General features: G+C 43.2%; 1 protein-coding gene across 1 annotated transcript in view; it reads left to right on the top strand.

The window, feature by feature from the left end:
* Window positions 1–3335: 3335 nt before the first annotated feature.
* Window positions 3336–13372, top strand: part of LOC111572620 (LHFPL tetraspan subfamily member 7 protein) — a 128520-nt gene continuing 118483 nt past the window's right edge. The window contains exon 1 of the mRNA XM_023276362.3: window positions 3336–4113. Within this exon, the coding sequence (XP_023132130.2) occupies window positions 3739–4113 (375 nt within the window). The 5' untranslated portion in view covers window positions 3336–3738. The remainder of the gene's footprint in view (window positions 4114–13372) is intronic.

Genomic DNA, 13372 nt, shown 5'->3' with positions numbered 1-13372 from the left:
TTTTATACAGTTATTATGTTTACAGGCAGATTTATTTTTTATGATTTCCAGCAAACAAACCCATCAATAGCAGGGCGGACTGTTATCACCTTTGACCATGTGGGGGCAATGTTGATTGTATTGCCATGTTGGGGTAAAACTGAAACAAGACCATCAGTAAGAGTATAGTATTTCTGACAGAATGGATATGTTTTGTTTCTCTGTTGCTGAGTCCATTCTGGCCTCAGTAATAACAGATCTAGGAGAATCCACAAATTGTAAAACATAACTCAAAGGGCACCTTCGGTCCAGTATAAAGCATTTAAAACCCTGACTTCATGTTTAGTGGTCTCACTGTTGTAGTTATCTCTCATGGTAGGCATCAGACATTTCAGGAGAGACGTAGGGGATACATTCCCTTTTAATATTTTGGACACGTGCATTTGTCCCACACCCAATAAAAACATGAAAGAAGCAGAGGACTTTTATTTTGAATTGTGTTGGCTCAGCAGGGGTAATACTAAATGAGATCTACAGGAGAATAAATATTTGAAAGCAACACAGAATGCCTGAGAGCCTCACTGCAGTCTCTTTCATTATACTTTAAATCGTCACCTGGTGCCTGAATTTTCTGTTTACATAAATAAAGACTCCTCCACCTTCATTTAATGCAGCAAAGGCACAAATTGATGCATTATAATTCACCACAATGCAGGACAATCAAAACGTCCTGAACTGCTCCTTCATGTGTCCACCCAATGTTCACATGAAACCTCTGCCCATGCGTGGGGTGTTAATGATGTAATGATGTATTATGTTAATTTGATTAGTACCCTATTATTTTTCAAAACACCTGTTTTTGTGATTAATTTCAATAGTGCGTATGTAAAGATGAAATGATTGCATTCAGTTGTGTCATGTTTCTGATTAAAGCGACACCAGCTGACCCTACCTGCACGTGCAGAGGCAACGCCCACCTAAATACGACACTGACCTGTGTCCTCAGCTCTGATTGGCTGGTACGTTGCTACGGTAACTGAGGGACACACCTGTGCAACAACTCAGACGCAACACTGATAATCATTTTTACTGCACATGTAGAAGCTCGGGAGCGTTTTGTTTGCAAGGAAAGAACATTTATTAGAGATTTAATGCATACTTAATCCACTGTATTTATGATGGTGTATGTATGAAAGCTGCATAAATGCACATATTAAGGAAGTGTGGAGTGGGTCAGGGCAGGTGTCTGCGTCCAGACGCCCTCCAGGGCAAGTTACAAAGAGACAACGTGCAAAACACCATGCAAAAGATGCTTTGCCTTCAAAATAAAAGCAGCAATAAAGAACGTAGTCAGAAGCTGGTGCATTCCCTAAATACACAAAGGGGTAAATTGCTAATGCTGTGTCGCAGTGGGTGAGTGTCAAGCCCGTCTGTTTCTTCTTTGGTGATGTTTACATCCACTTATTCAAAAGTTCAACCTATTATAACTTGATGATGCTAACAGGCTGAGATGTAATATATCTCTGCAACTTCCTATCATTTTGTATCATCCCTGAAAACTACATTAATTTTTGACAAATAGTGAGACATGTTTTAGATGAATATACATTAATTGTATCAGGTTCTCCCAGCTTCTACTCATTCACATTTAAGAGGTGGGAAGATCCAGTTTGGGGCTTTGTGTGACACATTTAAAATACTGAATGCGATCCATATTTCCCACTTTCTTCGACATGTCAGTCAAATTTCAGTGGTTAATTGGAATTGCATTTCCATCAGAAATGAAAGTATTTACTGAGTTTTAGTCGCCAAAAACACTGAATCCTACATTTTCCACCATGCCACTAATATAGCATATTTTGATGCCATTCTCGGGGTTATTTTGACAGATTCTTAAACAAAACCAAACCCAGAGTGCTTCAGAAGGAGATAAAAGGATTTGTCTTTTTTATCATTGAAGACATTTCACCTCTCATTCAAGAGATTTCCAAAGATCACATGGCTAAAGGTCTAAATGGCTGGCAACTTAATTTATTCAGTAAAGAGATTTGGAAAAAAACACAAGAGAAGAAAAAAACAGGTGGAACAACATTGTCATTCCATATATGGTTGAAGAGGGTGATTTTCTTCAAGCACAACATCCTTATGCACTTCGGACCCAGCTATACTCTGCTTACTCTAAGAACACAAGCTGAGTAATGTTTTATATACAGTCCAGTTCAGCGATGAGTGGACGGACCTTTATACAGGAGAGACTAAACAACAGCTGCACTGACGAACACTGGAGAGCAGCTCATCAGGACTCAGCAGTTCACCTGCATCTGAAGGATAGGACACACTCCTTTGAGGACAGCAATGTGCATATTCTGGACAGAGACGACAGATGGTTTGAGAGAGGAGTGAAGAAAGCCATCGTCAGGACAATAATGCAGTCCTGAGATCTCTCTCTGGACAGATTCACCGTCATTACCACTCTGGACCATGTGAGTTATGGATCATTGAGGAGCCTTGTGTAAGCGAGTTTGAGGTTAGAATAAATACCTGAGACTCGCCACCAAATGTGTTCAAGAACCACAGAGTAATCCAAACATGTTCTACTATAGCAATGACCAAGACTATACACTGATTAACATTATGACCACCTACCTAATATTGTGTTGGTCTCCTTTATGCTGCTAAAACTCCTCTGACCCAGTGGTGCATGGACACAGGACCTCTGGAGATGTCCTGTGTCATCGGGAGGGTGGCAGTGAATTCTGTGGGTCCTGTGGGTTTGAGGGTGGGACCTACCTAGATCAGGCTTATCCTGGTACATCCCACAGATGCTCAATAAGATTTGGATCTGGGGAGTGTGGACAACTTAGCTCTGTCGTGTTCCCTGGGTCACTCCTGAGCAGTTTTTGTGGTGTGTTGGGTGCATTGTCCTGCTGATGGTGGCAACATGCATCAAGGACTGCTGTTGCAATGAGGGGTTTCTTGACCTGCAATGTTTAGGTGGATGGTACATGTCAAACTTCCACATGCATGTCAGGACACAAGGTTTCCCAGCAGAACATTGCATTGTAACAAGATGATTGATGTTATTCTCTTCACCTGTCGGTGGTCATAATGTTGTGGCTGATTGGTGTACATAGATGTATTTATTAATGTGTATATTTTCATAGCCTGAGTCAGAGAATTGTTCATCACAGTAAGCAAACTACACATTTATGTGAACAACCGTCCACCTTTGAATATAATCATTGAAGGTGTTTCATTGTTTTGCCTCCGTCCTCACCACGCCTCGTCTGACGGGATTTTACTTTGAAAATCTCCGCCAGAAGCACCCTCATTAACCTGCGGTAACTTGACGGCGTCCACACTTGCACTCGCTCCGGGAGGCAAAGTGCTCCGGTGTCCGTCCAGAAGCAGAGTTGTGGTGGGAGCCGCAGACTGAGCCGCTCCCGCAGGTCCGCCGTGTGCGTGTTTTGCGCTCTGAGCTGATCTGCGCCTCCACCTGCGCTGGAATGACAGCTGCGCATCCGGCTCTGGGTGTGACAAACAGACCGAGAGTCACATTTGGGCATCAGCTGGCTGAGTGTGGACGCGGAGGACTCGACTTTACTGTCTCCTCCATCAGTTCTCTGCGCGGTTTGCGTCTCCAGACCAGATGTTCCGTGGGGACTGTGGGAGCTGCGGACGCTCAGTGACTGACTGCTCCTGCTGATGTAGTGCTGGTCAGGAGGCTGAAGTTGGAAGTCTTGAAGGCGTGAGCTCCAAATGCATTCGCTCCTGGGCCGGGAGAAGAAAGAAGAAGAAGCCGGGTTTGGGATCGAGCTGGGTCTGTCTCCGGGCTTTCTGCTGCCCCAAGCTGCCACCATGTTCAGCTGCGTGGGCTGCTTCTGGGTGCTCCTGTCCTCCGCTCTGGTCGCCGTCTGCAGCTTCAGCTTCATCTCTCCTGCGTGGATTGTTAAGGACCAGCTGAGGAACAACAACAACCACCACCAGCAGCAGCAGCAGCAGCATCACAACAACAAGGACTCCGTGAGCTTCGGCTTGCTGTGGCACTGCTCGGAGTCTCTGGATCACATGTACGGCTGCTACGCCTTCGGGGAACTGGGCAAATTTGCAGAGATCCCCTCCAGCTCCTGGCAGGTAGTTACACACCATGACCGACACATGTGGAGCACTGAGATCTTAGTCAGATTCAAGCAAAATGACCGCATTTAGTCAAACAAATTACACCCGATTCAAGGAAATGTCTCTTTAATCAAATAAGATGATTTGCATCCATAATAAATCCAAGAAAAACTACTTGAAACACAGCTTTTAATGACCTAAACATCCCATTTTTGATTTCCTGCAGATGTCCATTCAGTTATTGAGGTTTTTTCAGGTGACAAAAGGTGTAGTGACCCCAGCACATGTGCCATAGTAAACTGAATGACAGGGCTGCTCCTCCTACACACACACAATAACACACAATGTGGATGGCGCAGTGCTTTTCAGTCAGAAGAAATGATTCATTGATCAGGAGGTGGTGGTGCTGGGCCATCACACAGAGCAGCATCTGCAGCACAGCACGCCAGACACACATCAAAGCTGCACAAGTGGCACCAGGTTGGCAGGGTGCTCACCGATCAGGGCGCTCTACCTGCTGGAATTTCAATTTGGTTCCGCCTTTGTCAGATTGTGAGTGGAGGTGAGAGCGGGCTAAACATCCTGGCTTGATGGGAGGGAGAACATTTGATCACATCAGCGCCAGTGGTCCAGTTTTGATCTGTTTTTATGCATATAAGGCTTTGACTTTGAGGGGGGGAAAAGTTTGGAAATGCCTGCTTAAAAGCAGATTGTTACTGGGACAATGAGAAGCAGCCTAGAAGCTTGTTAGAGCAAAGAACAATTGGCCTTGTTAGTCGTCCTGGATCTGGGACGCAAGTTGTGGGATAATGTCATTACTCACTACAGGCAGGATGTTTGTACCCCTCCCACTGAAAAATATCCTACAGTGCACCAGCCACCTCTGGAGTTATGATTTATGTATGAAGGGGAATTAGCATTTGAAAGGGGGATATTAATAAGTGCTGCTTGTGTGATTGTAGCGCAAAGCATCTGCAAAGATGGAAGGAAGAATGCAACGCCGGGGTTTTTTCCTTTGCACAGGGAAGCACAGGTGTTGAAACTGCAGAGGCAGGTTGGGATCTGGTCTCATTTAAATTCGTGCATTAACTTCCGCGTGTCCTTTGCTGAATTGAACACTGTGTTTTTAAGGCTCATTTGGTTAAAATCGGGAGCCAGTTAGCCAGTTAGCCAGTTGTCAGTGCCTTAATTAGCGTCCTCCCCAGTTATGAGCTGCTCTCTCAGTGAGTGTGAGGCTGATGGAGCTGCGTCCCTGCACACAGCTACACGTGTTATTATGGCAGTGAACCCGGGCGCACGATCCTGCTCCCACAGCCATTAATAAAGGTGAAGGGGCCATTAAGTTTTCATCAGAGCTACTTTATTACTCCACCACTCCTCGCTGATGTGCGCATCCTTTTGCCGAGGCCCTCCATTTTCAGTTTGTCAACACACACGAACACAAACCTGTACGGAACATGCGGTGTGTGCTCAGGGCGCTGCACGCATGGAGGTGTCTGCGATGCCCCACACACACAGAAACACGCCCCACGAGCTACTAGTTCCACTCTGTGTTTGTGTTAGCAGGAGCAGACAAGGATCAGTGTGCATCCAGCTCTGTTGGCTCCATCAGGGTGGAAGAGGGTTAACTCTGAGGAGTCACGCCAAGGAACCAGAGGAGGATGAGGACAGGACAGGGGGGGAGGTGAGGCTGAGGGTGGGGGAGGCTCCCTCAGAGGATGGCCTACTTGTGCCATAGTTTCTGTGGGCTTTTCTGTTGTTCCATGTTGTCAAAAGCTTTGAGCTTTGAGCTCCAGAGCTGCAGGCGCTGAGGAGACCAGCGGTGTGGACAAGAGCCAGGCTGGCAGACACACACACACACACACACACACACACACACACACACACACACACACACACACACACACACACACACACACACACACACACACACACACTCAATAACTTTGTTTATTAAATGCTTTCTCTCTTCTGTAACCATAACTGGTCATATGTTTGATTTTCAACCACATAGTTTCTGGCACTACATTACTGATGATATTATCATGTCTGTATTATTAACATTATATCAATGTTTCATTTTTAAATTTTGCCCTTATTGTTTGGATGATATCAGCAACTTTGCCTCGGTGTTTCGGTCCCAACTTCAGCAATAAAGTGTTTTGAGTTTTCTATAACTGAGTCACGCCTCGTAGCAGCTTCACAACAACTGCAGATGTCACAGCAGAAATACTGACAGAATAAGAAAACTACTGAACTGGTTCAAGCTGATGTCCATATGATAAAGCGGCAGTGTGGTAAACTTCTCCAGGAGGCCCCTGTGTTGTATTTTTAGGAAGTCATTAAGAGAAAATAATGACATTTGGGAGTTAACTGCAGGGAAAATATTTCCAAACCCAGTTACTCCTCCAGTGTTGCATTTCTATACCAATGTTTATCACATGTGTAGGAGTGTGAAAACATGAAAGGTGTAACTGCACTAAGAAAAATGTCCTGAAAAAACTGGAAGGTTAGTGAAGATGGGGAAGATATAAATCATCTGAAAGCAGTCCCTTCCCTATAGGTGAAGGCTGGTAGGAGGTGCACTGTATTATTTGCTCATGTTGTCAGTAGTGCTGCTAAATGGCATCTTTTGTGTCTATTTCTCTGCTGTAAAAGCCAAACTGCACAAAAAGAAATAATGTGCATTGACAGCATTACACTATATCTAGTAACTTCCCTTGAATTAGATACTTTGGCAGATGTAAGGTGTTTGTATTCGTAGACTTTTCCAGAACGTAAAATCTGATAATGGCTGCATCTAATGATTATTTTAATACTTGATTAATCCGTCAATTATTTTCTCGATAAACTGAGAATTTTTTGGGATATAAAATGTCAATAAATGGTGAAAATTGTTGATCAGTGTCTCTCAAAACCCCAGATGAAGTCCTCAAATGTGTTCTATCTGCACCCTGCCAACAACAAGATATTTACTCGGCCAAGGAATGCAGCAGATTTATGTGACCATCACCATTGGTTTGTCTGTCTGTCTGTTAGCAACATTACTCAAAACGGATTAACAGATTTGGATGAAGTTTTTAGGGAAGATCAGAAATGACACAAGGACCAAGTGATTAGATTTTGGCAGTGATGCAGCTTATAGTCTGGATCCACGGATTTGTTAAAGATTTCTGTATCATTGTGAGATAGCAGCACGGCATCACTGTAACCATGACAACAAGTGAACAGTACATCAGCTGCCTGCTGATCACATGTTTGTGATCCTACTACAAATCGACCGCTGCAGACTTATTGGGACTTATCCGTCACAAATGATACAAGGAACAATTGATTAAATTGTGGGGATGTTTCTGAGTCCCATCAATTCCCGCCACCTGCTACATATTTAGATCACATGATTGGGTATCTGTACATAACGTATGCATACATAACACGCGCCTGTGCTCAGCGCAAGGTCATTTTGTTTGTGGGTACCTCTACAATAAATGTTGCCGTGATTTCTGATCATCAATAACTAATAAACAAATGCTGCATTTCTTAAAAAAAAAAAAAAAAAAAAAAGCTGCATTTCTGACAATGCCACATGGAGGAATGAACATGATGGAGTACTGCGCTCTCTGAGTGCTTTTCTTGTTATTTTTGCTGTCACAGAAAAAGGAAAGAAACCTCAAAATATTCAGATCTAAGAAGCTGGAATCAGAGTATTTTGACATTTTTTCTTCAGAAAATTCTCCTGCAGATTAACGGAATATCAAAATAGCTGGCGATTAATTTGATATTTGACAACTAATCAATTAACTTTTGCAGCTCTAAGTTATATATACTGTAACTTTCAGAAAAGTTTGTTTCTTAATTATAATAAATATACAATTTTAAGTTAGATGTTGATGGCAGTGCAATGGTCAGCGCTTGCACAGCGAGGAGGTTCTTGGTTCAAACTTGTCTTCGCCTTCCAGTTTCCTTCCACAGTCCAAAGACATGCAAAGAAAGCTTAGCTGATGACTCTAAGTTGGCTGTAGGTGTGTGAGAGAGCGTGCATGCTTGTAAGTGTCTTTGTGTTAACATGGTGATGGACTGGCAGCCTGTCCATCACAGAACCAAACCTCTCCTCATCCAGATCAGCTGACAGGCTCCAGCCCCCTGCCACCCTCTAACAGGATAAAGCGGGCGTAGCTGATGGATGGATGGATGTTGATGCTATTCACAAGTGTTCTCCCGCTTATTTCAGCTGACCGGTGCAGCACACAATACGTTTATTACAAAATAAAAGCTGCTGAAAGCATCTCCTCTACGTGGAGGTTTACCACATAAATTATTCCTTATATTACTTCTGCTGCCCGGTGTGAGACTCCATCAGAGCAGGTGTAGTGCGGCAGTGCTGTGCGAGTGTGTTTCTGTGAGTCTATACTGTATGTGTCTGTGCAGAAGTCAGCTGAAGTGTGAAAGCGTGTGTGCTGCGGTGGTTTGCCAGGTTGGACGTGTCAGTGGAGGAGGTGTGCTGTGAGCTGCTGCTAGGTAAAGTGTGAAGGAGGAGGAGGACGCCTGCCAGCAGACATTTTCACCTTAACTTGTTAACAGCTTATGTGCTTCCAGCTGCTTCACAGCACTAAACACTGGAGCTGGATTAGCTTGGCCTCTGTAGTAACCCGCCAACAGTCTGACACACACACACGAGCACAACTGTGTGTCCGGGCGAGGAGCTGGTGGTACGTCTGGGTGCTCTTGGATTGCGCTGCATGTGTTGTGCTCTCTGTGGCGGGCTTCTCTTACACCAACATGCCCACTGAATGTCAAGGTCGTCTTGTAGCCTAAATGAGCGGTGGCCGAGCTCCAGGAATGCTGATTGGAAAATGCCTGAGTTGGTCCTCATCTTTTGTCTGTCTGTGCAGAAAATGGCAGCGTGTCAAAGCAGAGATTCTGGGCTGTGGAAAAAGGCATGTGATTGGCTTCCATTGAAATCCTCTGACACATGAGACAAAACAATCGGCCCATGTTGTCTTCCCCACATGCCAAGAAGACAAATTGTAGACGTTACTGGAGATGTTTTACCGTGCCTAATTGCCAGCTACCTATGAAGAACACTTACTGATGCATGCTCGACGCTTATTTCACCACTCAGTGAGCCAGAACTAGCTTTAAGTAGATAGATAAGTCATTTAATGAAATTCACTCATGATTCCTTTGTCTGGCTGCTAGACAGCTTTTGTCTTCGGCCTCCTTCTTTAATGTCAGCATCTACAAAGGATTACACTGTGAAAAAATGTTAACAGGAAAAGGGATGCTGCTGTTGTGATTGTAGTGTATTGTTTGGGTATAATTTTAGATAAAATATCTATTTCAAATAGTGATATTAACATTTTTCCAGCTGCAATCTTTATTTTATGATTAAACTGTTTTAACTAAAGCAATATTTAGATGTTAACCAATACAGGATTTTTGGGGCTTATGCCAATACCTATTTTGAGGGAGTAAAAAATCCTGACATTAATATATGGGCATATATTTCTACATCTATACATATACAGGTGGATGACAAATTAAAGGAAAAACATCAGGTGTCTCAGTAGGGTGCTTCTTGGCATTGATTTTCCAAGTCTCTGGACTCTACTGGAGGGATGAACACCATTCAAAAGATATTCAATCACTGGGGGTATTGATGATGGTGGTAGAGACTAACATGTCAGCCCAAAATCTCCCTTAGGTGCTCGATTATGTTGAGATCCAGTGACTGTGACAGTTACAGCACATGATTTCCATCATTTTCATTAAACCATTCAGTGACCCCTTGAGCCCTATGGATCCCCCATTGTCATCCTGAAGGAGACAGCTCACATCAGGACAGAAATGTTTCATCACAGGATAAAGGTGATCACTCAGAACAGCTTTGTATTGATTTGCAGGGACCCTTCCTACACTGTCCCTAAGCATATGGATACCAAATCAGAATAAACTGGACCAGAATTGGATGTTAGATGCTTAATTGTACCATGCAGTTGTGTTGCAACAATTGTACTTACTGAGTTCCTCCAGTCATTTATTCAAGTTTTTCCTTTAAGTTGTCACCCATCTTATATATGTGATGTTAGACTTATATTGAAAGGGAAAATAATGGGCTCACAGTTTATTTATGTTGCAGCAAAGTGTTTCACACACTACTTATCAACTCACTGTGAAGTCGCTGATAGACTCCCTTCTACACAGTCTGCTCAGCGGTGATACGTACTCTGCTACATGTGCTGCAGACACTCCTGAGAGTACTTCAACTTGGTCATACTATGCGATGGCGTCTTTTTCTCTGCATTATCGTCTGCAAAACAAAACAAACACTATTTGGTGCATGTGGGACAACATACAGTGTATGCTGATACAGATATAACTGATAGACCAATATTGGGTTGTAGGAATATTATACATGCAGTAAAGCTAAACCTGAGTGTGCTGTAGAAACATATTCACTGCTTGTGTTACTCTGTCTGCAGTGAAGGGAAGGTAATGAAGCAAAACAAATTAAGGCTTCAGTTTAGTGGCAACATAAACATGCAGCAACTGAAAGAAAGTTCCAAATACTCCATAGAAAAAGATTGAAATATAATACTTGGTTTTACTTACAATTTACTTTTACAAGGCATTAATTCCTAATTGATTCACATTGACTGATGTTATATTAATGTAAAAACCTTTAGCATAAAGTCTGTAAATACCTACAAATATCTCTGCTAAAGTACATTTTTGCATTTAAGTTCAGTACCGTTAAAAATGCACCTGAAGAAATAAAGGACAAAGAGGTATTTCTGGTCCTGTTTCATCAATTCTTATGTTTTCAATCTGTTCCGAGTCTGACAAGGTTTGTAATTGAGACTAAACCTGTTTTATTATTTTGACAGATAGCCGCCACCCTCATTGATTTTTGCACAGTCTCTGAAAAGAATCTTGTTTGACATCTGTCCTTTTAGTCTTTTGAAATCGTAAAGATCACGTCCAGCAATGTTTATGTGAGTCAGTAACATTTCCTCTGAGCATATTTTGAAGGGTCTAACTTTAATTTCTAAATAGGATTTTTTTTTTTTTAAAAACTTTTTTTCAAGCTACACAGATACTTGTCAACTCAAAAAACTTGGCCATTTAATGACAGTTTGATTACACTAAATTGAACAATAACTGCCATATTCTTTGTGTTGAATGTTGAAAAATCAATTCGACTGTGGTGTAAATGTCAGCAGCATATAGTTACCAGGTTACTATGAGGTATGTGTGTACGCAGCCTGTAGCATGATGCTGTTGGTGTAGAGCAGGTTCAGGCAGGGACTCGCTGCTTTGTGCAGCCTAATAACAGAGTGATGGACAAGGTCTGCTCTTTATCTCTCTGAACAACATGAGAGAGAAATGAAAGGTCTTCCCTCTTGAGTTGGCCTCCACCACAGGGGCCATGAGGTCCAATAGCACACAGACAAACATATTCCTGAGGGACTCCAGTCTATCCCCGGCTGCTTTCTGACAAACACACAGGCTCAACAGACTAGCAGAGGGCTGTGAAATCTCTGGCCGGCGGAAAACCGTCATTTCGAGCTTGATGCAGGCTCGAGTTGCTCCTTAGATTTACTGTAGCAGTAAAGCTTCTCTCTGCCTCTTATAGGCTCTCTGCTTTAATGCTAATGGGGAACCTCTGTGGTGAAAGCCATTTGTGTGGAAGTGTGTCTGCGTGTTATAAATGATGTTACGGGGTCTAATGCACATGTATTCCTGCGTTCCCCTGTGGGGAGTCCACTGCCCAGTTGGCATGAGAGACAAAAGGCGGGCTTGTCGGGCTGCTTTTTCCTGCCGACCTCATTCTGTTTAGAGCTTCACGTGGCGAACTTTCCACACACACAAGCACGATTAGACAACTCAAAGTGATGCGCTGATGTCGTACACACTCGCACATGCTGCTTTTACGCATGCATGTAGGGAGATGAAAAGAGGCAGCTGCAAAAAAAAAAAAAACCCTCTCACGCATCAGAGTGTGATCAAAAGAGACATTGATGTGATGTACAGTGGTCGTCCATGTCAGCACTGAGGCAGTAATTAGGGGTTCAAGGAGGGATGGCCGAGGGACATTAGGGAGCCGAGTGCAAGAGAAGAGTTACTTCAATAAAATCCTCCTGTTTTTACCCTGCATACAACTACTCTGAAACAAGCCGTTCAAAAGCAGCCAGTCTCCCCCTGTCCACCACACAAAGGAGCCATCATCCGTTTTCACACCACACACTAACAAACTGAACTTTCCTTTCAGCTCATATTATAAAAGAAATCCGACCGATAATGTTGCAGCTAGCGGCTCCAGCCCGTTTCCCTCGCTGACCTTTAGCACAGCCTCTTGTTCTCCGTGCACTTACCTGCAAACGGAGAGGAATAAGCAAAGAGTGCAGCGTGGATGAGAGGAGATAGAGTGAGCAGGAGAGGTCAGGAGTCATGTTTTACTACCGTCTCTTCCACCGAGTTGTTTTTCAGGTGGCTGGACTGATGTCCATCATCTTTGTGCTGCTGGTGGCCTGAAAAAGCAGCTGCTGCTTTATGAGACAAACACATCCTTGGCTTCAGGCCTGGCCCAAATATAAATTAGTGGTGTTTTGTATTTGGTTGTCTGCTCACCTTGAGTTATTCCAGGTACATGAATGGACTCACTGCAAAAAGACATTAAAAATAACAGAGTGTAGAGAAGGAGCTGGAACTGGAAGGAGAGATAGATGTTTGGTCCTTTGACAGCAAGTCTTGCGTGAAATGTGGTGTGCTGACTTATTATCATACAGCGCGTGTTTACTTCAAGGCCAGCGTTTGACTGGTGACAGAATTAATGGTAGGCGGTGTGTATACAGAGGAGCGTTTTACAGTGATAGATTTGGGGATGAATGAGCCATTTGGATGGCGTCCTGATTCTCATCTTTACTCCCTCACAGGCCACGGTTTGCTTTTTTCTCTAAACTAAAAATCATTCCAAACTCCCGTTATGCTTACACAATACAATTTGAAAACACAATCTGTTGGTTGAGATAATGGGTTAGAGGTATTTATTGGTGAGCTGATATGTCAGGTTGGTATTTATCTTGTGTATCAGAGTGTTGTCTGGCTCTGGTAGGTGGAGTTAGTAGAATTTGCCAGTACTTTGCTGGTTGTTTGTGTAAGTAAGAGCAACATGATATATAGTTTCAGCACTGACATTGCAACATCATTACAGGAAGTGCAAATGAACCCAAACACATCAGGTTACATTCCTTTTTGCTCCTTGTTTCAAAAA

This window comes from Amphiprion ocellaris, chromosome 14 (assembly GCF_022539595.1).
Source record: "Amphiprion ocellaris isolate individual 3 ecotype Okinawa chromosome 14, ASM2253959v1, whole genome shotgun sequence".
NCBI classification, from domain to species: Eukaryota; Metazoa; Chordata; class Actinopteri; family Pomacentridae; genus Amphiprion; species Amphiprion ocellaris.
Note: the sequence above shows the minus strand (reverse complement) of the source record. Positions and strands in the feature narration are given on the sequence as shown.